The sequence below is a fragment of the Thamnophis sirtalis genome, unplaced genomic scaffold, assembly GCF_051295495.1.
Source record: "Thamnophis sirtalis isolate CommonGarterSnake01/CBP01778 unplaced genomic scaffold, rThaSir2_p1.2 scaffold_5, whole genome shotgun sequence".
NCBI classification, from domain to species: domain Eukaryota; kingdom Metazoa; phylum Chordata; class Lepidosauria; order Squamata; family Natricidae; genus Thamnophis; species Thamnophis sirtalis.
The window spans coordinates 65,700,882-65,728,010 of NW_028261385.1; the positions used below are offsets into that span (position 1 = coordinate 65,700,882).

The window sequence follows — 27,129 nt, forward strand, 5'->3', positions numbered from 1 at the left end:
TAAATAAAAATTGTTTATATATAAAAAAAGAATATGGTAAAATAATTACACACATTAACTACCGAAAATGACTGTAGTTTTTCCTCAGTGGTTTCCTAGAACATCTCTCTATTCTTCAAAGATTTCTTTCACAGAATCTCTGGTTGTCAAATTAGATTACTACTTCATTCTTACAGGTTTACTAATGTGACTGCATTCCTATAATAACTACTTAGTACACTTAAGGAGCCATAAATAGTGGGCTTTTAGGTCTTGTGGATAAGAAATCTGATCACGATGTTGTTAAAACTCTGAAAACTGCTTTTTTTAGTTAGAAGAACCAAGATGTTAATGTAGATTAAAGCAGAATTATTGAGATTTTTCTTCTTCTCCAAATTAGAACGAGGGGCGGGGCAGAGAAGTCTGCAGGTGAAATAAATTGTGGAACAAATTGACAAAAACCATATTGTACTGATATGATGAAAGCCCTTCTTCTTTTGTACATATAACATTGTATGCATGCAAGGTGGTGGAGCTTGTGATAAAATGCTGTTTTTGTCATTTTGACAAGTGTGGGAAGCTTCTGTGGACAGTGTCATTTATTCCCCCAAACAATTAACATATGAAAATTACAGGAGGAAAAATGAAGCCAAAAATCTGAGTTTAGTTTTGAGTATTTGCCCTATCTCTCAAAATAAGGAAGAGATTCTAATAGGATTCACAAGCTACCCTAAATTATATTACGGTTTTAAATTATTTCTGAGGTAAAGTTAGCAAAATATGGTTTATATTATATAAGCCAAGCTCAGTATCTTGTATGAACCAAGCTAATTAAATAAATTCTAGTTAAACCTATTTATGTGGCTGTTGATAACTAATAGCAATGGTATACAATAGTTATAATTTTGGCTCTGATTGTAAATTGCTTATGAAGTATCCCTGAGTTTCAAAAATATTGTTTTTTTTTCCTGTGAATGAGGAGAACTTAATTTTAGAGAAGGGAAAACAAACTGTTGCAAGTATTGTATGTGCAATGGACATTTATGACTTTACTAAGGAATGGGTTTGTATTTGATGAACCAATAACAAAGTGTAAATGGTTATTTTCTGTATATTAATTGCCATCTAAATATAAGAGCAGCCTATAATAATGTAGTTTGCTTATCATTCTTGAAATTCTGCTTATCTTACTCTGTTCTTCACAAATGTTCTGTTAAAAAGAAAGACGCCTCAAATGTAAATGCAAGATTACTGCTGTGATATTTACTTTGTGGGATAGTTCTGAACCATACGTTTTATTAGCAGATAGCTTTTACCGAAGCAAGTATGACTTGCGACACAGTCAAATAATGCTTTTTGTGCTAATAATTAAGGTAGAATATGTGCTTTGTGTTTATTTTTAGGTGATATGAAACATGTACTATAGCAAATCCTTGTGCATGTCTTGTCATATATGAATGCTTTAAAATTGGTTAAATAGTTTTGACTGTATAATTAGAACAGATATGTGTTCTGCTGATTAGAACTGCTTATGTCTGCCATTTTTAATTTAACAAATGTGTAAAATGTTTCAGGAGAAGCGTAAAGCAGAAGAAGCTTTGAATGATCTCAAGCGTCAATATGAAACAGAAGTGGGAGATCTCCAAGTAACAATTAAAAAATTAAAAATGGTATGTACAAACTTAATATGTGGTGAAGAGTGCACGGCTAAATAGATTCAGGCCAGATTCTCAGTAAATGTTCTGCTATCTTTGAAGCAATTAAGCAGACAAGAAGATGTAACTTTCATCTTATTGAGAAATGAACTTTCACATATTTTAATCCCTGAGATAATAGAACAAAGCGATGCTTCCATAAAAACAAAGGAATTGTGTTGTGCCATTACTATTTAGTTATTTCAAAAAGTGAGAGGTTAGCTTTGTTGTATTTGGGAGTAAATCTGCTCATTGAAGTCTTGGGTTACTTTCTGCAGTTCCATGTCTAAATAACCACAAATAAGTGTTAGTTGACCTTAATGAGTCTTTTTCCAGTCACATGCCTTTTTATTACTCGCTTCCCTAATAATAACAATATTTGACAATTATGTTTTTGAATTATCAAAGCACCTATTAAATCTAAATGGATTTTGGTCAGTTTGAAAGTAAGCCTTAAATGAGTAAGAATTCCTTTTGTTGACAGATTGGGAAACCTTTCTGTGAATTGAAGATTAGTTAATTCTTAGCTTTCCAGTTATTATTTTAATTTTTCAGTTATCATTATGCAATAGTTCTTCGTTCTTCAGTTATTCATTGCTACACACCATAAATTATTTTTATTGATGATAATAGCTCAGGAAGTTAATGATTAGTTTAATATTGCAACAGTGATTCAAGTTATTAAATTAATAAAACTAGTTTGCTAGTTTTAAAAGCTGCCCTCAAATAACCTATACAGAAAACAGTTCTAGAGGATTTTTTAAAAATTCCTTTGCATTGTAGTGAGGCAGTCAAAGAAATTTTCTTATAACTTTTACATTTTCTTTATTGTTTACAGCTTGAGGAACAATCTAAACACATTAATCAAAAAGAAGATTTGGCAGTATTAAAAAGAAGGATACATGATCTTACCTTGGTATGAGTTTCTTAAAGTTTCTTCATTTAGCCTATCAGTCTCAACATAATTAGTATTTTCATTGCCTCTCTTGGCTTGGTGAAATTTGACATTTTCTTGAACTGTCAGCATGTTCAAATGAACGAATAGAATTTTAGGGAGAGAGAAAAAAAACAGATTTTTCCTGGTATATGGTGTGTTTAACTCAAGAGTCACCAACCTTTTGTACCTCAGGGACCACTAAATTCATAATTTGAAATCCAGCGAACCACTAATATGATCTCCCTAATGATCGGCTGGGTGGCCGTGACTGGGTGGCCGTGACTAATTTGATATCACTCACATTGAGGGGTGCCTCACCAGCCTCTACTCGCCCGTCCCTTGCCAGCCACTCCTCGCCACCCTGCCTGGGCTCCTTAGGGCCCCAATAGGAAGCAGTTGTTGGAGCTAAGCAGCCACCACGAGAAAGAGTTGGCAAAACAGCTCAGTTCAAATTGGATCCGACCGAGAAGAAGGCTCAGTAGAAGCACCTCACTGAGGACTACAAGCATAGACTTTCCAAGCAGAGGGAAGACCTGTGGGAGTGCAAGGCCAGGTACTGGTGCCTGGAGGCTCAGCGGGCTGAGATAGTCAGCCAGTTCCAGGCCATGGTGCAGTACCACTGGAACAAGGTCCTCCAGCTCTTTGCCACCAGCAGCACTTCCCTCCGGCCTTTGCCCAAAGCCCCACACCACGTGGCTGAAGCAGACCTGAAGTTGGAGTTTCTGACCTTCTCTGACCCACACAAAAAGACCCCGAAGGTGGAGCAACACAAACATTCATTGCACATATCCGTCCCAGGGGGGGGGGGGGCGTAGTTTGAGGACCCCTAATTTAGTGCAATATAAAAAATGAAAATATTTTTTCTGCAGACCACCAACATTTTCTCATGAACCACCTGTGGTTCACAGACCAACAATTGGTGACCGCTCCATATATTAACAGCTAGTTAGTGGGTAGGTGGCGTGTGTAACAAAATACAGACATGTTTTTCTACTGGTGGAGGAATGAGATGGAATTTCTATAGTTCTGTGTCCTTGTGCATATCATGAATAATTATTCTAGGAAGTTTTGAAAAGCTACAAACAGAGTTTGGGGGAAAAGAGGTTGGGTACAAATGGGAAACCAGTGCAGAAATAATTAATCCCTTAATTTTAAACTGGTGACTGTTCAAGTAGTTCACAGCTTGGTGAAATAATTTATTAAAGTAGCTGTTCAAAGAATCCTAAAATGTGTTTAATTTCATGAATCATTATTGTATGAATTACTATTTTTGAATGTTTTCTTTTTAAAATTTGTTTTTAGGAAAACCAGAAACTTAAAAAAGATCTTATGGAAGCACAGACAAATATAGCTTTCCTTCAGAGTGAATTAGATGCTTTAAAAAGTGATATTGCAGATCAAAGTTTGAATTCAGAAAGGTAACGAAATATCTCTAGAGGTATATAGTAAGTTGTTGTTCGTAAAAAACCCAAACTAATTCCCCCTAAACTATTCTCTTTGCAGAGATCTAGACATGATCAGAGAGTACACTGAAGACAGAGATAGCTTGGAGAGGCAGATAGCAATATTACAGTAAGCTGCTAAATAATTCTGTTTTTAAAATGTTTTCATTTATAATTTTTGATATTCAGAAGTTAGGATCTCCAATGGGGAAAAGAACAGCTCTCTCTTTTTTTGTGAAAGAGCAGTTCTCTCTTTTTTGGGGAAAGGTGTCTCCAGTTCCCTGATTTATATTTTAATCAGCCTGTCTGGTAGATAAAACATAGTCACTGTATTAAGCTACATTTGATATTATAGGAAACTTTCTTCAGAACTAAAATTTAATCATTTTTATTTATTTTTAATTTTTATACCTCTCCTGACCAAAGTCTATAAATCTTACAGGTTTTTATGTCACTGTATTCTAAATAAGCCATAGTCCATTGCATTTTATTTATCTATTTGTACGTTACTTTCCAAAAGGACATATTTATTTAAAACATTTATTTAGCTGCCCATTTTCTTACCAACATTGGGCAGGTTTTAAAACAACATATTAAGCCATGTTAAAACTATCAAACTAAACAATTAAAACAGTGGTTATTACATTACATGTAGCATCTTAATATTACTTTGGTCTAAAGTACCTGAAAATACAGTATAACAACATAATATCTCATGCTTATTTAATTACTAACACCTTGTTGAATGTTCTTGGGGTAAAATGAACTGGAGGATTTGAACTGATCTGCAGTAAAATAGATAAGTTCAAATTGAATAATTCTGTCTCAGAAGTAAGGTAATTATTGGAGACTTTGTTCCAAGAACAAATGACTGCTAAGGTGGCCAAGTAGAATCAGCCTTCTCCATATAAGCTTTGAAATAACCCTGTTGGAAGAACATATTTGGACCGTTCTCTATGGTCTTTGTGGTGACTTATAATCACTGGATGTTACTGCAGCTGTGTATTCCTTTGAAGAGATGCCTTTGCATTGTGAAGTCAGTCTTGTGACTCATTAAAGCACCCACATTAGTTTCTTATTGCACAGAGACTCTGGGAAGGCTTCTTCTGTAACTGCAATCTTGGACAAAGCTGCTTTAGTGAGGCAGGTGCATTAGGGCCCCACACATTCCAAAACATTCCTCAAAATTTCAATCGAGCATTGCAGAGGCCTAATATTTATTATAGAAATAAATGCCATTTTTTGTTTTCTTACTGTATACTGTATACTGAATTTCATGCAAGTATTCTGAGAGGCTTTTGCTCTTTTCAAAGTTTTATCTTAATCACTTTGCTGTGATATGGTAGCATTTAGATTTCAAAGTATTTGGTTTTAAACATGAGAGAACATTAAAAAGTGGGCTCCCCACTTTCATCTGTTGTGTAAAATAATACAATCAGTTCTGCTGCTTCAAAGTTCTTTAACTTTGTACAAGTTGAGACTTACGCACAGACAAAAAAACAAAACTTAGTTGCAGCAGACTGCTCAAAGTTATCACGAAATTGTTTTACTACCTTGTGCATTTTTAACAATTGCTTTGATAATTATGCCATTTTTTCCTAATCTGATGCCATCTAGATCTGAATTCAACTCCCATCACATGTCAAACTTTCTATGTGAAAGTACATGTAATCTAAGATACATGGAGGATTTCAGAATCAGGGAGGATGATGCAAAGGGGCTTGACGGTGTTTAAAATGAAAATTCTCATCTTTTTTGTAGTACCTTATATATGCCCAGTACTTTGATTTCTCTTCCTGTTAATTTGCATTGGGGCCTCGTGAACTTTCAGATTGGCAAAAGGGCAGTGGAGTAGGGAATGAAAAACCAGCAGTTCCTTGGCCCTTCTCAAATGGGCAAACATGGAGTCTTTGTAATTATACGAGCAATTATTTCTTTTTCCTGTTTTGGGGTTAGTGATACCCATACATATGATAACCATAGGGTTGTATTAACATTGAAAGAGAGCCATTTTGGTATAGTGGTTAATGTATCAACTGCAAACAGAGAGAGAGAGTTTTTAGCCCTGCTTTAGGTAAAAAGTTGTGTTGCCTTGGGTTTCTCTCTCACTCTCACTCTGCTCCAAGAAACATGCAATGTTTCAAAATGCTTTCAAACTTTTACCAAGAAAACTATAGGCACTTGTCCAGGCAGTTGCCAGGAGTCAAAACTGACTCAAAGATATACACATAGGAGATATACACATCAAGGATGCACACATAAAACTGACTCAAATATACAAACATAGACAGACAGAAAGGCATTTATCAAACTATTTATCGAATCATTCTGCCATTTTCCCAACCTTTATGAAAGGCACATGGAACCCCTTTCATTCTCTTATTTTTGTTGCATGTCTTAACACCAACTTAAACTGCAATTGCTAGGGTTGACTTCTTGTAAGGCAATTTCCCCCCCTCTGTCTTGATTTTAGATCAGCTAACAGGAAACTACATGACAGTAATGATGGCTTAAGAAGTGCATTAGAGAACAGTTTGAGTATATACAACAGATCACTGGTAGGTTTGTTTATTGCATATTCAACAATTAATTATATGTTAATTAGTAGATTGCTTTTTTTTTCTTTTGAGCATTTCAATAAAAACACTTATGTTGGAGTCACTGAAATATAATAAATCTGTATTTCTGTCAAAACAATCCTATGCTTTTTAAAATGGAAATAAGCCCTGTGTATTTAATGGGGTATAAATGTACATACTTTGATAGTTTTAATTCTATTTAGAAAAAAAATCCCACTGAATTATTTAGAATTATATATTGAGAAAAAGTTTTGGTTATTGAATCTAATATTGCTTATTTTATAATTTTGTATTTTTTTTCTATTATTAAAGTAGGTAGCATGAACGTATAAAATTATTATTTTTATTTCATAAGGCAAATTATTTTTGGGAAAACATTATACCAAGAGGATGCTTCATTTATCTCTTCTCCCTCCCCAATTAGGCACATAATGATTGAATATGATTTTGTTTTGAATTTTCCAAAAGTGAAATACCTGTAATGTTTTGGTAAATAAGGAGATGATCTTAAACTAACTTTTTCCAGGTTATCTCAAAACTTTCTAATTCATGTGTCTTATTTTTCAGCGTCTAACAAATATTTCCCCTGGAAACACAATGTCCAGAAGCAGTCCCAAATGTGGTCGTGGCCATTCTCCCCAAAATCCACAATATGACAGGTAGAATTGGTTTGTCTTTAAAAATCATACAGTTTGAGAAACTGGATATATATGTGTTAAGTAATATTCTAAAGACAGAGTCAAGCAGTTTTCTACCTTTTAAATTAATTTCTTTTTTTTAGAGTTTCATGATAAGGTTGGACTCATTCTGAGGTTCAATCTCTGACAACCCAAGACAGGTTTGAAATAATGAGCATAGAATAACAGGGTTGGAAGGGACCTTGGAGGTCTTCTAGCCATGGGCAGGTGATCCTATATCATTCAGAACAAAATAGCTGTCCAGGTCTCTTCTTGAAAACCTCCATTGTTGGAGCACCCACAACTTCGGAGGCAAGCAGTTCCACTGATTAATTATTCTCATTTGATAAAAGCTTTATTTCATTATTGCTGTGCATGATTAAACAATGGGGTATCCCTGAGCAAATTCTTGAGTCTCCAGTTCTTATTTTCAATACAAGGATTAATCTGAGTTCATGACATTTCCATCTCTGGTTGTTTCTTTATCTCAAGAACCTGATAGGTTTGGAAAGTTATTTTGGATCAGTCAGCAGTCTGTCTCTTCCTTATTCTGTACTATCCAGATAGGAGCCAATTGGTATCACTAATCTTTCATAAAACAATTACAGTTATTAGAAGTTGAAGGACAGAGTGCTGTTAGTCTGAGGTATCCAAAAATCCAAATGCCCCTCCTGGCTGGTCGCGAACAGCAGGGAGGTGATGCGGGGTTGGATCCAGGCGATGGTGAATGCCTCTCTTCGGGAGGGTTTCTTTCCACCGGCATTGAAGGTAGCGGTGGTGAGACCCCTCCTGAAGAAGCCATCACTGGACCCAGCCAGTTTGAACAACTACCGTCCAGTCTCCAACCTCCCCTTCATTGGGAAGGTTGTTGAGAAAGTGGTGGCCTCGCAACTCCGGCGGTCCTTGGATGAAGCCGATTATCTAGACTCCTTTCAGTCTGGTTTCAGGCCTGGCTACAGCATGGAAACCGCTTTGGTCGCACTGACAGATGATCTCTGGAGAGCCAGGGATGGAGGTCATTCCTCCATCCTAGTGTTCCTTGACCTCTCAGCGGCCTTCGATACCATCGACCATGGTATCCTTCTGCGACAGTTGCGAGAGGTGGGGGTGGGAGGCACCGTTTTCCGGTGGTTCTCCTACCTCTCGGACAGGTCGCAGTCGGTGTTAGTTGGGGAGAAGAGGTCGACCCCTAGGCCCCTGAAATACGGGGTTCCTCAGGGTTCGGTCCTGTCCCCCCTGCTATTTAATATCTACATGAAGCCACTGGGTGAGATCATTCGACGGCACGGGATAAAACACCATCAATATGCGGATGATACATAGTTGTATCTGTCCGCCCCGTGCCAACTCAGTGAAGCGGTTGACATGATGTGCCAGTGCCTGGAGGCTGTTAGGGTCTGGATGGGGGTTAACAAGCTTTTACTCAATCCAGACAAGACCGAGTGGCTGTTGTGTTTCCCTCCCAAAAACTTGGTCAATATTCCATCACTCAGGCTGGGGGGTGAAAATCTACGCCCCTCAGACAGGGCTCGCAACTTGGAGGTCCTCCTGGATCCACAGCTGACTTTAGAACACCATTTGTCGGCTGTGACCAGGGGGGCATTTGCCCAGGTTCACCTGGTGCACCAGTTGCGTCCCTACCTGGACCGGGAGGCACTCGCGACAGTCACTCACGCCCTCGTGACCTCAAGACTGGACTACTGCAATGCGCTCTACATGGGGCAGCCCTTGAAGAGTATTCAGAGACTTTAACTCGTCCAGAACGCAGCCGCGCGAGCGATTGTGGGTGCACCTCGGTACACCCACGTTACACCTATCCTCCGCGAGCTGCACTGGTTACCGATCAGTCTCCGGATACGCTTCAAGGTGCTAGTCGTAACTTATAAAGCCTTTCATGGTATTGGATCTGGGTACTTCAGAGACCGCCTGCTGCCAATTACCTCCCACAGACCCATTAGATCTCACAGGGTTGGCCTCCTCCGGGTGCCATCTACCAGCCAATGCCACCTGGCTATTACCCGGGGGAGGGCCTTCTCTGTGGCAGCTCCGGCCCTCTGGAATGAACTCCCCACAGGGATTCGGACCCTCACCTCTCTCCAGGCCTTCTGAAAAGCCGTCAAAACCTGGCTTTGCCGGCAGGCCTGGGGGTGATGAGTTCCCTCCCCTCTCGACATGTATGGTTGTGCGACTGTTGTCTACTTTTATTATTTGTATTTTGTCTTTTATGTTCCCCTTTTTTTCCCCTTTGAATTGTTCGCCGCCCTGAGTCCTCCCGGAGAAGGGCGGCATACAAATAATAAAATACAAAATACAAATACAAAAGGAGTCTGGTACCACCTTTTTGGACCAACAGGCAGCACAGTAGAATGATTGCATTGACATAGGATTTAAATTAGGGTGAGATGGACTGGAGAGAAAAAGAGAGTATTTGAGTACTGACAACCAATAGTGTCTTCTTGTCAGTCTTTTAATAGATTCTTTGGGGAATCAATGTGGATCTATAGATTTGTTTGTTGATCTTGTTGTGTGGGTAATTGTGTCTTTGGAATACATAATTTAATTCCATCAGTTTTGCGTCTCTGTCAAGAACAAATGTGGTGTAAAACCTAGCTATAGATGATACAGTTGGTGGTGTCCTCAAGAAGCAAGTAAACTAGAAGCAAGTAGATACTCATGGCAATCTGTAGGTTTCCTATAGTGTAGAGGTGTCCAGCCTTGGCAACCTTAAGAATTCTCCAGCCAACATGTCCACAAGTCTTAAAGTTGCCAAGATTGAGCACACCTTGTTATATATGTATAACATAATGTTTATGGTAACTTTAATATACAACATTGGTTGCCTACCCAATGCTGCTCTCTAGTGGAATCAAATGATTATCTAACAAGGGACATGATTGTTGGGAATAGCTATATTGGATTTTGACCCTGAGAGATTTTCATGAATAAGGAGTTAATACTTCCCATTCATTAATAATTTTGAATGGGAGCCTAGCATTTTTACTCTCTAGAATAATTTTGTAAATTTAAGACAAGGTATTATGTATATCACCCAAGTTAAGATAATTTCAAGAAATACAATTTTTTTCTCAGTTTTCAGAACAGAGTTTCTCTAGCATGCTTTTTGGAAAAAAAATGCTTTGATGTGTGCCCTGTTCTATGTCAACTACAAAATTTGAAGGACTTTAAACCATTTTTTCTTAAATTCCATTTCTTAAATTTGAATGCTGAGAAATTGGGATATAAATACTTTAATGAAATAAGCATATAAAAAACAAACTATGCCTTTAGTGCTTTACTGTTGTATTTTATTTTAATGTTTTAGAACTGTACCTCAAGAGATGTTTAACTACGATTAGTCTTTGAAGTTATTCAGACTATTCTAGTGTAATGGAACAGGATAACAACACTTACATATCTCTTAATTACAACTTCTATTTTAACAGTAGTATGTAGGTCCGCTCTCCCTGACTTAACATAACAGTATAATTATTCATATCCTCTGTATATTTCCCCATGTGAAATATAATTGGCTAAATGTCTAGAGGATCAGAGCTCACTTCCTCACCATAGCAGGAATCCCTGGGAGGTAGGCTTGGTTGAAAGAGTGACTGTTGCAAAGGCTAAGTTTTCGTGGCTGAGGGTGGGCTTGAACCTTACCCTTTGCATTGCCATTCCAAAAATTATTTCTCCTTATGTACCCATCAGGCTGTCTCATTCATCCTATGTGGATGAAGAGTATGACTCCCTCGCACTTTGTGATCCAATGCAGAGGATAAACTGTGAAGTTGACAGCTTGCCTGAAAGCTGCTTTGATAGCGGCTTGTCTACATTAAGAGATTCCAATGAATATGATTCAGAAGTGGAATCCAAGCATCAAAGAACATCTGAGAGAACACAGTGCCTGCAGGAAAGCTTCCCGGGTGATGCTTCTGACACAGACGTAAGCTACGGAGCATGTTAACCATACTTTTTAAAATGTTCAGATTGGTGTTTAAAAGCAGAATCATCTCCTGCTTATCAGAGAGTGAACTGGAACCTCATCTGAGATGGAAATACGTGTGAGTTTAAATATGAAAAGGAATTGCAGGTTTTTGCGTTTAATGTGGTTAATTGACCACATTATTATTTCTGTGGTTACTCTTGACAGAGTTTTGGGGGAAAAGTGCATGCTTGTTTATGTATTCATTGCATCCCATCCTGTAGAATAGTGTTTCTCAACCTTGGTGACTTTAAGTCCTGTGGACTTCAACTCCCAGAATTCCCCAGACAGCTACAGGAAAGAGACTGTCTAGAATTTTAATAGATAGAATGGAACAGTGGAAGAATTTACTCCAGTTCTCCAAGAGGAATCTGTAAATGTTACCCATACAAATGGAAAAAAAAAATCTTGTATGACATGTATCAACTGAGAGTCAAATTGGATTATGGCAGTAGATTGATCTCTCTCTCTTACCCTCCCTCCCTCCCTTTCATTATCAATAGTGTTTTCCAAGGCAGATTAGTTACACATCTTTGTTTTATTCAGGTCCCAGAGATACGAGACGAAGAGGTATACAGTCCTGATGATGTAAATACAGTATTGTGTTGGAAGCCCGACCAATCAGTCAGTCGAAGCAGTTCTGGAGTTTCAACAAGGAAACACATCCCTGCGTTCTCTCCACAGGTATCAAAAATAGAGTGCCATGTTTACTCTTTAAACCACGATGGCTGAGATTGAAAGGGCACCCTTCAGAACAACCAAAACATCAGTGGATTCAGTGCATCCTTGACATTTTTAAGCTTGGATTCTTTGTTCCCTTCCTGTGTGCCCTTTCATTTTTTCACTCATCTTTTTACTGTCAAAAGGTATTTTCCATATGGCATGAAGGAGTAGCTGATGGATATCTGAGGCTTTTTTTGCAGCAAAGAACTAATCATATTAATCTTTTGATGACAAATTATCCTAAGGTGTATTTTATTGAATAAATAACTAAAACTAGGTTCATAGTACAATGCATTGTCAGAACCAAACAAGCTTGGGTTAGAATAAACATCCGATACTATGGATGCTAATTCAGATGCAAGCTTCACTGATTTTATTAGCTATCCGATTATTATTTACAAAGCTCAGTGAAATCTTCAGAAAGAATGTCCCAACATCTTGTCTTGTTGTTATGTAACTAAGTTTTATCTTTGAAAGTCTTTTATAACTTTATAACGTAAACTTAAAACTTAAACCAAACGAAAAAAGTCCTCCAGTGATTTTAAAGCACGTTATGCTAATATAAAAATGTACTTTATGACATTTTTATAATGCATTATAGACATAAAACACTTTTTTTCAAAGAATTTTTTATTTATTTTTTATTCACACATATTATTTTAAGTATACAGTCACATAATTGTGACGTAAAACATTTTTAACATCATTTTTATTGAAAGAAAATTTTACACAGGATGAAAAAAATAGTAGCTTAAAAAGAAAAAAAATTGAAAATTGAAAAATGAAAAATGATGTAAAATAAGTGAGGAATCACAAAAGACAAACAAAAAAAGGTATCCAAAGAAGTGACTTCTGATCTTCTTTGCAGCATTTGTAGTCTGGTCACCTTTTCCTCTTTTATAAATTGCCTATCTCGTTTTCTCCCAGAAAAACCTCATTTTTAATAAGTAAATCCAGAAATCACCAGACATAAAAAACATAAACTACTTTAAAATCTGTCAGAGGTTCACTAGGCCAATCTTCCCTGCCTGCTATCCTCTAAAACTGTTGGAGGAATAGAGAATCTATATCTCTCAGACTTCTGACAAACTTTCTCACACTTCATCCCTGTGCTCAACAGTAAATTATAGATCTCCAGACACTTAATCCTTAGTTCAGTTTCTCAGTTTGACTTGGCAGAAAACTCGCAAACACAGCTTGGCTAGATTAGAGAATTTACTGCGGACGAAAACAAAGCATCATATGTAACAAGTTGATTGCTCGTTGCAGTGCAAAGATCTCAGGGAGTTTTATATTTTCTCAAGGCTTTAAATTCTGGCTGCTTGTTCTCACCCTTTTGAATTAAGGGGTCTTTTGTGTGTTGTTTGGTGACTTTGAGAGTTTGTAATATGCTTGCATACGGCTCATCTTCAGTCTGGGAATCCCTAATTCACATTTGCTAACTGCGTCCTTTATATTCTTGGCCAAAACAAATGTAAAGGGAACCATACTGGGAAGGTTTATTAACTCTACTGTCTCATTACTGATAGCCACCGAGATAACCCTTTTTGTTCCAAAGTTTCTGCTTATTTGTATTAATACCATAAGAAGTACAGAAATACAAAAGAAAATATTAGGAAAGATAAGAGAGAGTGGGAAAAGAAAAAAAAGACGTTGATTTCCAACTTCCTTTGGTCTTGTAGAATAAAATAATAACATCAAACCTCAACTTTTTTATTTTTATATAATAGTATAAACTACCCATTTCTATAACAAAACCCAAAGTCAAAGTTTCATTCCCCACCCCCACCCCCTGAGCACAAAGTCCAGAAGTGGCTTCCAAGTAGAAACAAAAGTAGTTGTATTTTTGTCTTTAATCAAAGCAGTCGGTTTAGCCATCTCTGCTAACTCCAGCAACTTCTGCAGACATCAGATGACTCTTCATATAAACAAGATATGAAAACATCAGTTCATTGGCCTTCAGGATTACTAACTATGAATCCCTCCATTTAAAGGCAGTTAGGTTTTGTGGTACTAAATTTCACATTATGCGGAGCAGAAATACATAATTTTTATATTATTACTAAATCAAGGTTATTGGATATCTGGGCACTTTTATCTTTTATAAATGATTAGGAAGTATACTTTTGAACTTGTACAAGCTCAGCATCTCTTTCAGTAAGACATCTTTTTTTCAGCGTTTTTCTGTTTTAATGACATACTGTAATTTATTAAAGCAGCTACATCTTTAAGTGAGCCTTAAAAGAACCAGATCACTTGCCTGGAAAAATGTGATAGCTGCTTTAATAAGTAGAGCATTAGCGTGGATTAAACAAAGCTTTCCTTAAATAATGTTCAAAATATGTATACCCCTAATGAATCTCCTGAAAGAAAAAAAGAAATTCTAATTTTCTTACCTGTTAATTTGTGTATAAAGGACTGTCATGCTACTACTATTTGAAAGGCTTTGATTGACAAGCAAGGCCTTGCATCCTTCAGTTATTTTTTTGATAATTTTAGTTAAGTGGGAAGCTGTATAGTTTTCAGTATTCTGAATTGTACTGTACTAATGGATTAATAGAAAGCATTGCAGTATTGACATTGCAATATTTGGGTTCTCATTTTCACTCCCATCCCAATGATGTCTGATGAAATATTTTCATTATGCTTGTCTTCAGTGATGAAGATGATTGTCATATCTAGAATTATCACCATAACCAACTAAGTGTGTGTACGTATACTGTGTTTCCCCGAAAATAAAACAGGGTCTTATTTTCTTTTGACCCCCGAAAACTTGGCCTTATTTTTGGAGAGGTCTTATTATTTTTGAGGTGCACGAGGCAGCGAGCGTGGTCACCTCTTGGCTGCTGCTCTGTTGCAATATTTTCAGGGAGAGCTTATTTTTTGGGGAGGGCTTATTTTAGTGCATGCATTCAAAAGCCCGATTGGGCTTATTATCTGTGCAGGTCTTATTTTCCAGGAAACAGGGTAGATACACATGCTATTTGTTGCTCCAGTGTTCCAGGCTTAGCGCTGACAGTCTAACATATGTTTTAAAAATAAGATTGCTGAATCAAAGCTTAGTATTATTTTAATGTTGTCAATATGGTTACATGTTTTGCTATGTTAGGTTGATTCTATACACAGCAATTCCAGATACCCCAGCTCAGACAAGGCCTACAAGATAGTTCTTGCCGGGGATGCAGCTGTTGGAAAATCTAGCTTTCTTATGAGGCTTTGCAAAAATGAATTTCGAGGGAATACCAGTGCAACTCTAGGTATGTTTTTTTATATTTTCTTTTTCTAGGGCACCCATAACTGCTTGAGCTAATAGATGAGCTTTGAAGATATTTTTTCTCTCAAAATATAGAGACCATGTTTTGATTATAACATTGACTTTCAATCACCTCTACATTTGACTTTTTCCAAGGTCCATAAGACATCTTATATGACTTTGTCCTGACTTATCTCAAAACTTCTGTTGAAGTTAAAAGGGAAACGGGGGACAGTCAGTAAAGTGGCAGAGAGATGGAGATTTTGACACTATATTACTTTGATACAAATCTGAGAATTTCCTGAGAGAACAATTAAACACTCCAGTGTAATAATCAGCTGGAACAGTGATGGATTTTAATTTGTTGGAGTTTTCAGTGCAGGTTAAATGTTCACTTGTTGGGATTGATTTACTGGATTCCTGCACTGAGCAGCAGATTAGACTAACTGTCCTGTAGAATGTAGACAATGTTGAAGTGGGCTGTTGTAGAGTTATAAAATGTAAAGATCAACAGAAAAGAATCCAAAATAACAGGACAAGCAACTGCCAATGGAAATCCCTCGAATGTCAGGTCCGCAGCATGACCCCTCTACTCGCATGCTTATTGCCAGACAATTTATTTCCTTCTGCCCCACCCCTTCAAGCTACAATAACTAGCAGCCTAGGTTTAGCCTTCTTCAAAAACCTAAATGCACATGAAAATGAAATGTTGAGATCTTCAGCTCAAAGATCTAAAAGATGCTGCCAAAGGGGCATTCTCATTTGCAGTTGTCCTTTTAGTGCCAACATTGTCAGGACAGTAACTTTATTGAGATCCAAACCTCAGAAGCTGATGGGGAAATGTCATCTGTTAAAAGCAGAGTCAAAGACTTGATTCTGTGAGGGGGAAGTTATTTCTCATTCTTCATATTTGGAAGTGGACAAAATACCCAGATGGTACAGTGCAGTTTTCTATTTTATTATATCTTTTTATCATCCTAGACGCTTGGTTTGACAACCGGAAGGTTGGCAGTTCAAGATCTAAGCACTGTGTGAGGGGTGAGCTCCCATTCTTGCCCCAGAATTCTCAGTAATCTCACTTATTTAACTCTGGTTATATTTTTAGGTTTAATCCTATAGATAAATTCTAGATTCTTAACCTTCATTGAATTAAAGGATGGCTATGCAGTGCATTAAAGGATGTTATTTATTTTAAGGTGTTGACTTCCAAATGAAGAGACTCATTGTTGATGGAGAACCTACGGTGCTACAGCTTTGGGATACTGCTGGTCAAGAGAGGTTAGTTAAATTTATCTGATTTTATTTGAAATAAAAGATCTGTATTAGGAAATTATGTCCTGTAAGTTAGTGATATTAGAATCTCCATAACAATGTCAGGAAACCTAGTACATTTTGGAGAGTTAAGGAAAATGGCTTTAGAATGCCATAGCAAATGCCCTAACAATGATAAGGCATTTTACTCTGGAACAATTACAGGACATCTGGTATTGATACCTGATCATGGAAAAAAGTGGCCCATTGGTCTCTTAAGGCACTGGTTCTTTAAAGTTCAAACTAATCCTAAATTGCCACTATATTATTAGTACCAACTTAAAGGTTATATAATGCAGCCTTTACTATCTTTATTTCTTCCCCACCATCTTTATGGATCAGATGTTTGATTTTAATCTACCGAACTTAACCTGTTCTACAGACTAAGGGGGGAAAAGCGGGATAGAAGAACTACAGCAAATTTTTAACTTTTTTTTAAAAGGTTCCGAAGTATTGCTAAGTCTTACTTCAGAAGAGCAGATGGAGTGCTTCTACTGTATGATGTTACCTGTGAGAAAAGCTTTCTTAATGTACGAGAATGGGTGGATATGATATCGGTAAGGATGTTTGGATCTTACAAGACTTTTTAAGGAAACCTGTGTTTGAAATGTTATTAATGGTTAAGATGATTCAGATTCAGTGTGTTGCCGTACAGGTAGTCCTTGACTTACAGCAGTTCATTTAATGACCGTTCAAAGTTACAACTGAACTGAAATATGTGACTTAAGACTGTTTTTGACAGTTACAACCGTTGCAGCATCCCCATGGTCATGTGACCAAAATTTGGATTGAACTTGGCAATTGATTCATACACTGTATTGCCAAAAGTATTTGCTCACAACTGCTTCTGATTATGTGGATGGGTGAGCAAATACTTTTGGCAATATAGTGTATTTATGATGGCTGCAGTGTCCCAAGGCCATATGGTCACTTTTTTGCAACCTTCTGACCACCAAAGTCAATGGGGTGTCACTAACTTAATAACTGGAGGGATTCATTTAGCAACTGTGGCAAGAAGGATCGTAAAATGGAGCATAATTCACTTAACAAATGTTTCATTTGGCAACAGAAATTGTGGGCTCCATTGTGGTTGTAAGTCAAGAACTACCTGTACGAAGTATGAGGTCAACTCCATCCCCAAATGTTTTCTGGAAGTCCCTCAAGACCTGGCTATGTCATCAGGACTGGGGGTGTCTTGTGTATTTTTATGCTTAAAAAAACTTTTAATAGGATGTTTTTTACACGCTTATTATTTTATATTTTGTTGTTGTTTACAGCCTAGAGTCTCCTCTTGTGAGATGGGCAACATATACATTTAACTAATAAATATATATTAATATATAAGATATAGTAACACAACAGTTTTTTTATTTAAGCTAATTGAAAGCGAGGTGAAACTCTAATAATAATAATATTTTTTTGGGATGCATTAGACCCTTGATGTGTGCCACAGGTGGCATGCAAGCCCTCTCTGTGGGTATGTGAGCTGTCACTCAGCTCAGCTCTATTGCACATGCACGAGTGCCTCCACTGGCCAGCAGTTTTTTAGGTCTCTGCCGTGAATGCGGGAGGTGCACGTGCATGTGCAGGACGGGGGGTTGCGTGCACATGCGATGGGGGTGGGGGAAGCACAGGGGACAGTACCCCCTCTGCGCCCCATTTTTGCTCCCAGGAAGCTTCAGGGAGGCCTGCTAGCCCAAAACGGGATGCGGGGATGGTGTTCGTGTACACAAGTGCAGGGGGGAGCGGGGGGAGGTTGCATGCACATTACATTATGGGTGTGGGCACGCGGGCATGCTCTGTCGTGTGCACACACTTTTGGCACGCAAGGACAAAAAGGTTAGCCATCACTGCATTAGACTGTTAAAAATCTGTATTTTGGATTTTACATCAGAAGCCCCAGCATTAAAAGTTCTACTCATTTTAGGATGCCACACATGAAAATATCCCAATCATGATGGTGGGAAACAAATCAGATCTTCGTCAGACAGCTTCTGAAGAAGGACTGACATGCGTACCTCTCAGCTATGGAGAAAAATTGGCCATGGTAAGAATGATGGAGGCAATAGCTTGCAAAAATAAAAAAGATAATATTGAAAATAGAATCACATATTGAAATGGAAGTTTGAACTGTTAGAAGTTGAATCCTTGAGGTTCAGGCAATGTATAAGAACTTGCTTTTTTAAAAAATTGATACTGATATTGTAGTTTAGTGAGTGTTAGAAAACATTTGAAAAGTAACAGCTATTTCATGCAATATTTCAATCCTTTGGCACTTCTAGAAATTTTGGACATCGACTTCTACAATTTTCAGCCTGCATAATAGCTGGAGATGATAGAAGTTGATGTCGAGAACATTTGGAAGGTATCCTATTGAACAAAAGCAATTAGTTATTTTATGTTCAGTTTTGTCTTTTAATCTTTTTTTGAATTGAATTTCCATAAAGGTAATTAATATGCTTTCTGAAAATTTTTTTAACCTTCTAGGCTTACAGTGCACTATTCTGTGAAACAAGTGCTAAAGACGGCTCTAATATTGTCGAGGCAGTGCTTCATCTTGCTCGGTACGTTCAGAGGCCATATATCCATGCTTTTTAAAAAGTCATGTTTGTTCAATGCCACTCATTTTTTAAAATGTACATTTAGTGCTCTGTGCAAACTGCAATAGATGCAATGAATAGCTTGGCATGTGTACAGTTGGGTTTTTGTCCTTAGTTTCAAGAACAATTCCAGCTTTTCAGGGGCCATCAAAGGCTGTTCTTGGTGAATTTCACAGCATCAATGACCTTCTCACTAGTACTAAGTATCTTGTTCCATTTCCTCATTCAGGAGAAAGGCCTTTGCTCTCTTCCTTCAGGTTTAATTCTGAAGGATCAGATAAGACTACCAGAAGCTGTTCCCTTGCGCAATTAACTTTATGAAGTAAAAGTGGTTTAGTGGATCACTGCTGTTAGTGAATCCAATTAGGTATGAGGAAAGCTGCATCTCAAGAACATTATTTCCTGGGGCTAAGTATAAGAGCTGTTAGCATTTAGACCAGGCAAAGCATCCACTCCAATGACTACTGGCAAATCTCAATTATTTCAGATTTTGCAGAGTCCATTAAATATTTTAGGCCGGTAAGTATGCATAGTATACGCAACCCCATGTATTGCCACGTTGTACTTCCCCAAAATATATGTGCATTGAATATATTTGCTCATTGCATATGAAGAACAGTGTATATGTTTTCATATAGATTGCAATGTAAAATTGGCTTGTTAGCAGAATCTTCATAAACTATAAAATATCAAAATAGTTTTAAAAAATAAGTTTAGGATTACACATTTAACATCTACCAGTAGATACTGTGGAGAATAGATACCTTCTCACAGCAACCATGGTATGAAATAATGTCCCCATTATTTTAACAAATTCCTCCCTCCATTGTTTGTGTTCCTGTCTGCTACACGGAAAGATCTGCAGGGTTATGGTGATGATCCATATAACAAGCTGTTTCCATTATTGTAGCTTTTATCTGGGACCAATTAAATGAGAATTCTGGGATTTAAGTCTTAGTTTGGGCTGTTCCAAAAAATGCCCAATTTTGATAGTCTACTTCTGAATTCTATAATGTGTTCTCCAGTCTTACTGTGTAATCAAAACTATTGATATATTTCATTGTAACTTTGACAAGAGTGCTTCATTATTAAACTGGAATGGGTTAATAAGCCTTTTGATAATGCATTTATAGATGGTCAGCAAATAGCTATCTTTTACCATGTCTAAATCTACATGAATTCCTGGCTTATCTGGGTTATTATAATGACATGGCTCTTGAAATGAATATCCTGGAATGTCTGAAATCACATTTTTTTTATAGCAAGATTAAAAGTAGCATTTGGTTGTAGCTTTCAGTTCAGTTGTTCTTCCTGATACCATGCAAATACATTGGATTGTAGAAATAGGCCCTTCTGCTTATTCATTTAGAATACAGAGAAATCTCTTAGCTATCATTGGCAACAGATACAGGTGAAGCTCGAAAAATTAGAATATCGTGCAAAAGTTCAGTTATTTCAGTAATGCAATTTAAAAAGTGAAACTAATGTATGAGATAGAGTCATTACATGCAAAGCAAGATAGTTCAAGCCGCGATTTGTCATAATTGTGATGGTTATGGCTTACAGCTAATGAAAACCCCAAATCCACAATCTCAGAAAATTAGAATATTGTGAAAAGGTGCAATATTCTAGGCTCAATCAGCTAATTAAGCCATAACACCTGCAAAAGGTTCCTGAGCCTTTAAATGGTCTCCCAGTCTGGTTCAGTAGGAATCACAATCATGGGAAAGACTGCTGACCTGACAGAAAACCATCATTGCCACTCTCCATAAGGAGGGAAAGCCTCAAAAAGTAATTGCAAAAGAAGTTGGATGTTTCCAAAGTGCTCTATCAAAAAAGTTATGTGGAAGGGAAAAGTGTGGAAGAAAAAGGTGCACAAGCAGCAGGGATGACCGCAGCCTGGAGAGGATTGTCAGGAAAAGGCCATTCAAAAGTGTTGGGGACTTTCACAAGGAGTGGACTGAGGCTGGAGTCAGTGCATCAAGAGCCACCACACACAGACGGATCCTGGACATGGGCTTCAAATGTCGTATTCCTCTTGTCAAGTCGCTCCTGAACAACAAACAGCATCAGAAGCGTCTTACCTGGGCTAAAGAAAAACAGACCTGGTCTGTTCCTCAGTGGTCCTAAGTCCTCTCAGTTCTGATGAGAGCAACTTTTGCATCTCATTTGGAAACCAAGGATCCAGAGTATGGAGGAAGAATGGAGAGGGACACACTGCAAGATGCTTGAAGTCCAGTATGAAGTTTCCAAAGTCTGTGCTGATTTGGGAAGCCATGTCATCTGCTGGTATTGATCCACTGTGTTTCATTAAATCCAGGGTCAACACAGCCGTCTACTAGGAGATTTTGGAGCACTTCATGCTTCCTTCCACAGACGAGCTGTATGGGGATGCTAACTTCATTTTCCAGCAGGACTTGGCACCTGCCCACACTGCCAAAAGCACCAAAACCTGGTTCAATGACCGTGGGATTACTGTGCTTGATTGGCAAACTCACCTGACCTGAACCCCATAGAGAATCTATGGGGCATTGCCAAGAGAAAGATGAGAGACATGAGACCGAACAATGCAGAAGAGCTGAAGGCTGCTATTGAAGCATCCTGGTCTTCCATAACAGCTCAGCAGTGCCACAGACTGATAGCTTCCATGCCACGTCACATTGAGGCAGTAATTGCTGCAAAAGGGGCCCAAACCAAGTACTGAATACATATGCATGCTTATACTTTTCAGATGTCCAATATTGTTCTATGTACAATCCTTGTTTTATTGATTGCATGTAATACTCTAATTTTCTGAGATTGTGGATTTGGGGTTTTCATGAGCTGAAAGCCATAATCATCACAATTATGACGCATCACAGCTTGAACTATCTTGCTTTGCATGTAATGAGTCTTATCTCATATATTAGTTTCACCTTTTAAGTTGCATTACTGAAATAAATGAACTTTTGCACGATATTCTAATTTTTCGAGTTTCACCTCTGCTGTACAGTTTCACCTGTACAGCAGAGGTGTAACCACCTGAAACACCAGTTTAAAATTAATTGTTGCTGTGTTGCTGTGTGATAATAGTCATTTCCTGGATTTTTTAGGCACTTTATTAAATGGCAGTCAAGTTAGAGTAGAGATTGCAAGGGAGCAAGTACAATACAACTGTAGAATCTCCCAAATAGTACACAATAGGCTTTTAAAATTTAATTTTAGGACAAAGACAATTATTTCAGAAATGAAATACAGGTAGTCCTTGAGATACAGCGGTTCATTGAAGTCACATGATCAAATTCAGATGCTTGGCAACTGACATATTTATGACAGTACACACACCCACGCACCCACCCACCCACACCACCACCATTATATATATATATAGAAGATGGAGGCAATGTTCTCAGCATGTGTCTTTAAAAAAGAAAGCATGCCTGAAGCCTTATTGTTGCTAGTACTAATTTATTATTCAAATTGCAATCCATAGGCAACCTTCCTTCCACAGTTCCCATTTATTTTAGAACACTCTGTAGATGATAATTTGGATTTTCTGTGTGGAGTGTGTCCAAAGGAGTAAAAATATGCTAAAATGGAATGTGTCATAATAGCCCAAGACTGGAGTTCATTATGTAAACACATCTTCTTGACAATACGTCTTCTCCTATGTTTGCCATTAAACTAAGCACTGTAAATAGCATTAATTCACATGATATTTATTCATGTTCGGTGTACACAGTGAAAGCAAACTGTATCAATATGCAATATTCATGAACCTTTACTCTACTCTTATTCAGCAAATGCTCACAATAAAGCAGGATAATTTCCTTTTGAAAATGCTTTGACTGATCAAACAAACTATTGTTTTTCAGTGAAGTGCGAAAAAGAAGCGATAGCAAAGATGATGATAAAACAGTCACTAAGCTGGCTGGGACATCACTAAAAAAGTCTTCACTCACCAAAAACTGCTGCAGGGTATAAGAAACAACTCCTTGGCCTCAAAGAAACAGACTTCTGTGGCAATGGAAGAGGGGAAAAAATGAAAAATATAGGTTGTTCTGATGATCAGCAGAAGGAAAGATGGAACTAAGTTTTCAGCTCTGAGGCCCATAAGAGTCTTTAAGCAAAATTGAGAAATGCTGCTTATTGACTGAACCAAGCCAAAAAGAATAAAATTCTTAGTTCATCAGTGGAATCATTCATTTGTGCATTAAGATAATTCCATCTCAAATCAGCTGTGCCTTCATAACCCAATATGTTTGGATGAAACTGGATTCCTCCCAAAATCTTAACACTGTATATAAATAAATATTAGCTTTTTTTTTTAAAAAAAAGGGAGTATCCAGTCCATTCTCTACCTTGCATCGTGAAGATATTTGTGATTCTTCATCACTAATCTTAAAAAACTTGTGCAGTGCTTGTTTTTGAAGGATTTTCCGAAGCAATCAACTGTTCCATAACGTGCAGCTTTCGAGAGCCTAGAAAAAGTAGTGATGACTTGGGAATTGAACCTGAATTGGGAGAAAAATACTAGAACTATCTAGAAAAAATGTACCCCTTACGCTGAATGTATAAAAAACAGATGGCTTCCTCATCTATCAAGTGCCGTCCTGGAATTTGGGCACTATAACTGGATGCTCTTTTGAAATATAAGAAGTTGAAGTCCCTGCAATTCTGAAGAATGCTACGCGGAGAGTGGCTGATAAAATTTAGTGGATTTAATAGATAACCTAGAGAATATTCTACTTGTAAATATTGTTGCATGACTTCAGACAACCTAGCAAAGCAGAAGGAAAGCTGAGCTACACATTTTTGCCCTGATGTTTTAATTTTATGTAGACTAAAGATGCAAATGATATTTCTTCATGGATTCTCAGAATTTGGAACCACAAGATACTTCGTAACTAAGCGTTCTAACCAGGACCTGCATACACAGTGCATAGTGGATTTATAATGATCACACTTTTCTTGTCCGCATGTTGCAATTTAATGATTGATTCTTCCTCTTCTTGGATTAAAAGGAACAGAAGGCTGCAAAGACTGCAAATTGTATTGTGATTATGCCTTGGCGATAAGCGGAAGTGAGACCTGAGATTGTAGTCATTACCTTCCCTTCTCCCCAGAATAGTAAGCTGCTCTCTGAAACTGTTTGCTACCATTTTTGTACTTTGATGTCGAGAAGAAGGACTCAAAATTTGTGAAAGTTGATCAAAAGCCTCATTCTTGCTCTGGGTCTGAATTCAACAAGAAAGCAACAAGGCCTCACTGAAGAAAATACCAGAAAGCAAGTTCTCTGTATAAATAATAATCAAAACCAGAAAGGATCCCCAAATCTCCAACCCTAGGAGAGATATTGGCCTTTGTAAAATGAATAGGCGTTTTGGCCTTCCTCCAAGGCAGAGGTGTCTAATTATGGCAATTTTAAGACTTGTGGACTTCAATTCCCAGAATTCCCCATCCAGCATGGTTAGCTGGGGAATTCTGTAAATTGAAGTCCTCAGCTTTAAAGTTTCCACAGTTGTACACCCCTGCCCGAAGGTGTTGCTTTGCAACAAAGGAGCCAATCGAAAGGCTGTCTGAACTTTTTTCGCAAGAAGTCTCCATGCTTGGAAACAGAAAAGGTTTATAAGATTAACATCTACATGGACTACATGAAATTAATAACATGCAATGTGTGCACTTTAATATTTAATGTTATTGTAATGATAAGCCTTGATGCTATACAAAATCCCAACTTTCCTGTGAATTTGATGAAGATCAGGAAATGCAAAAGTTGTCATGTTGGCTGGACTAAGAGGCGGTTTTATATGTTTTTAAAGTTTTACTAGATTCATATTTTTCTTCTTGATATATACAACTAATCTGTTTTTCTAATGTATAGGTTTTATTTTGCTTCACTGTGTTAAGCTTTCTCATTTTTAAGGAAGTTTTCATAGTTGAAATAATAGTTAGCTGATCACATTTTTCAATTTCTGTCCAAATTAGGAAATGAATTTAAATTCTACAGGTCTTGAAAATTATTATTTTCTCACAAGGCTGTGAGAAGAGAAACCTATTTCTCTCTACTCTGATCTAGTGTCAGAATTTGTTTTACAGCTGGATTCTCCATGCATTTTTTTACAACTAGTCTGGAAGCTCCAAATTGTCTTACTGACCAACCTCACCACATTTTAATAGTTTGATCCTAAGAGTACTGGATTGATTTTAGGTATAATATGTGCTAGTCTTGGACTCATGTTTACTATCCTTATTATGTATGAAACAATATTTGATCTTGAAGGACATTCAAGGCTGATTATTTTATTGTTAGAATACAAGCCAGGCTGACAAGCCATAATTTTCATCCTCTGTTTCTTTAACTAGAGTTCCATTGAGCTTGAACCCAGTGGAAGTTTGGTTATTTGAAAGCTGAAATACAAGTAGTTGAGATTGGAGCATTTTTTTCCAAACCAGATATCCCCCAGACTATCCTATAATTCCTGTTAACCCTATGTAGCTTTACTGTTCTGTAGGAACTGGGGAAGTTCTAGAACGGGAATATCTGGAAGTATCTATGTTCAAATCTCTCTCATAGAATGTTAAACTGTACATGAAGATTGTGTCCCATAAAATGGTTGCTTTGTCGTCAGATACAGATCAGGGAAGCTTACAACACTACAGTTTTTTTAATAGTGAGAATGTTTTGATGTAACAGTAGAAGAAAACCTATAGAATTAAGAGGAGTTCAGAAATGAAAGTTTTTGATACTAAGCCAACCCCAAAGCACAACTGTGCAAGTAAGTCACAAATATTTTGCAGATTCTTTAGTCTTTTATATTTGTGCTTCTCTTATAATGATTGAAGCCTGTTTTATAGGTGCCAGTTTTCATTCTTCTCTTAATAATTTTGAAATTTTAAAGATTTTTTTTTCAAAGTACCTGTAGTTAAATTAAGAAATCCTTGCTTGGGATGCAAATGTCACCATAAGATTGGTTTTTTTTTTTTTAAAGGTTAGTTCATGTGAATGATAAACCAATTATTAAGAATATATTAATTGCCCTGCTGAATGACATGCATGTACAAACCTAGATTTTTTTTAACACAGTAACAAGGCACTTAGCACTTGAAACAAAAGAAGTATTGTTTTATTAGTCTACCAAGACCGTATAGTTTAAATCAGCAGAGTTACACTTTCTATAACTTGAGTTTCTCTTGAAAGACAAATTCTAAATCAGCAATATTTTGCAGGCCAAGAGACATTAGAGACTTTGTCTTTTCGGGGAGAGCTCCATTCATTGCACAAGAGATTTTTCGAAACAGACTAAAATGTAACCAGGCTTCTAGAGTCACAGGAAGTAATACAATTTCTGCATTGAGAAAAATCAGTCTGAAAGTCCTGAATGAGTTGAGTTCGGCCAACTTCGGAAAAGAATTGTTGAATATTTACCTTGTACTCTTTAACTTCCAAAGTAAATCTTTATATTTATTTAGTTGTTACATTATATACATATATTTATTTATTTTCACAGGAAAATATACTTGTTACTTTGGTAAATTCTGTACATTCTTCATCATATTTTCTTAGAAATAAAATTATATAAACCACAGGAAATCCGTATTTATTGGAAATGTTTAAGCCTTTTTAAAAAAAATGGCAGCTTTTAAAAAATGACATTGAGGCAACCATATAATAACTTCTGGAAGATGTACCAGGCTACAGGTAATTTCAAGAATTCAGTCTTGGGTGGGTGAGACAAACATGGATTCTGAAAAAAGGACCTTTCTTCCAATGCTGTTGTAACTTTGAATGGTCACTAAATGAATTATTCTAAGTTGAGGACTATTTGTATTGTGAAATATGTTTTCTTGGAGGGGAGGGAGGAGGTTAAGCAAGGAAAAGGTTTTGAGAAGCTCATCTTGAAGCCGATGCTTTTGCAGGCAGGCAGTTGACTTCCCCAAAGTCTAGCAAGAACTAGTCAGGAGACTGCAAACCA

The 27,129-nt window shown here is 37.2% G+C and overlaps 1 protein-coding gene across 1 annotated transcript in view; it reads left to right on the plus strand.

Moving 5' to 3' along the window:
• Nucleotides 1-26,740, plus strand: part of RASEF (RAS and EF-hand domain containing) — a 43,236-nt gene extending 16,496 nt beyond the window's left edge. The window contains exons 4-17 of the mRNA XM_014069167.2: nt 1,554-1,649; nt 2,512-2,589; nt 3,913-4,028; nt 4,114-4,182; nt 6,526-6,610; nt 7,199-7,290; nt 11,014-11,248; nt 11,834-11,971; nt 15,120-15,267; nt 16,460-16,541; nt 17,017-17,131; nt 18,502-18,621; nt 19,062-19,138; nt 23,029-26,740. Coding sequence (XP_013924642.2) covers nt 1,554-1,649; nt 2,512-2,589; nt 3,913-4,028; nt 4,114-4,182; nt 6,526-6,610; nt 7,199-7,290; nt 11,014-11,248; nt 11,834-11,971; nt 15,120-15,267; nt 16,460-16,541; nt 17,017-17,131; nt 18,502-18,621; nt 19,062-19,138; nt 23,029-23,137 — 1,560 coding nt within the window. The 3' untranslated portion in view covers nt 23,138-26,740. The remainder of the gene's footprint in view (nt 1-1,553; nt 1,650-2,511; nt 2,590-3,912; nt 4,029-4,113; nt 4,183-6,525; nt 6,611-7,198; nt 7,291-11,013; nt 11,249-11,833; nt 11,972-15,119; nt 15,268-16,459; nt 16,542-17,016; nt 17,132-18,501; nt 18,622-19,061; nt 19,139-23,028) is intronic.
• The last annotated feature ends 389 nt before the right edge of the window (nt 26,741-27,129 follow it).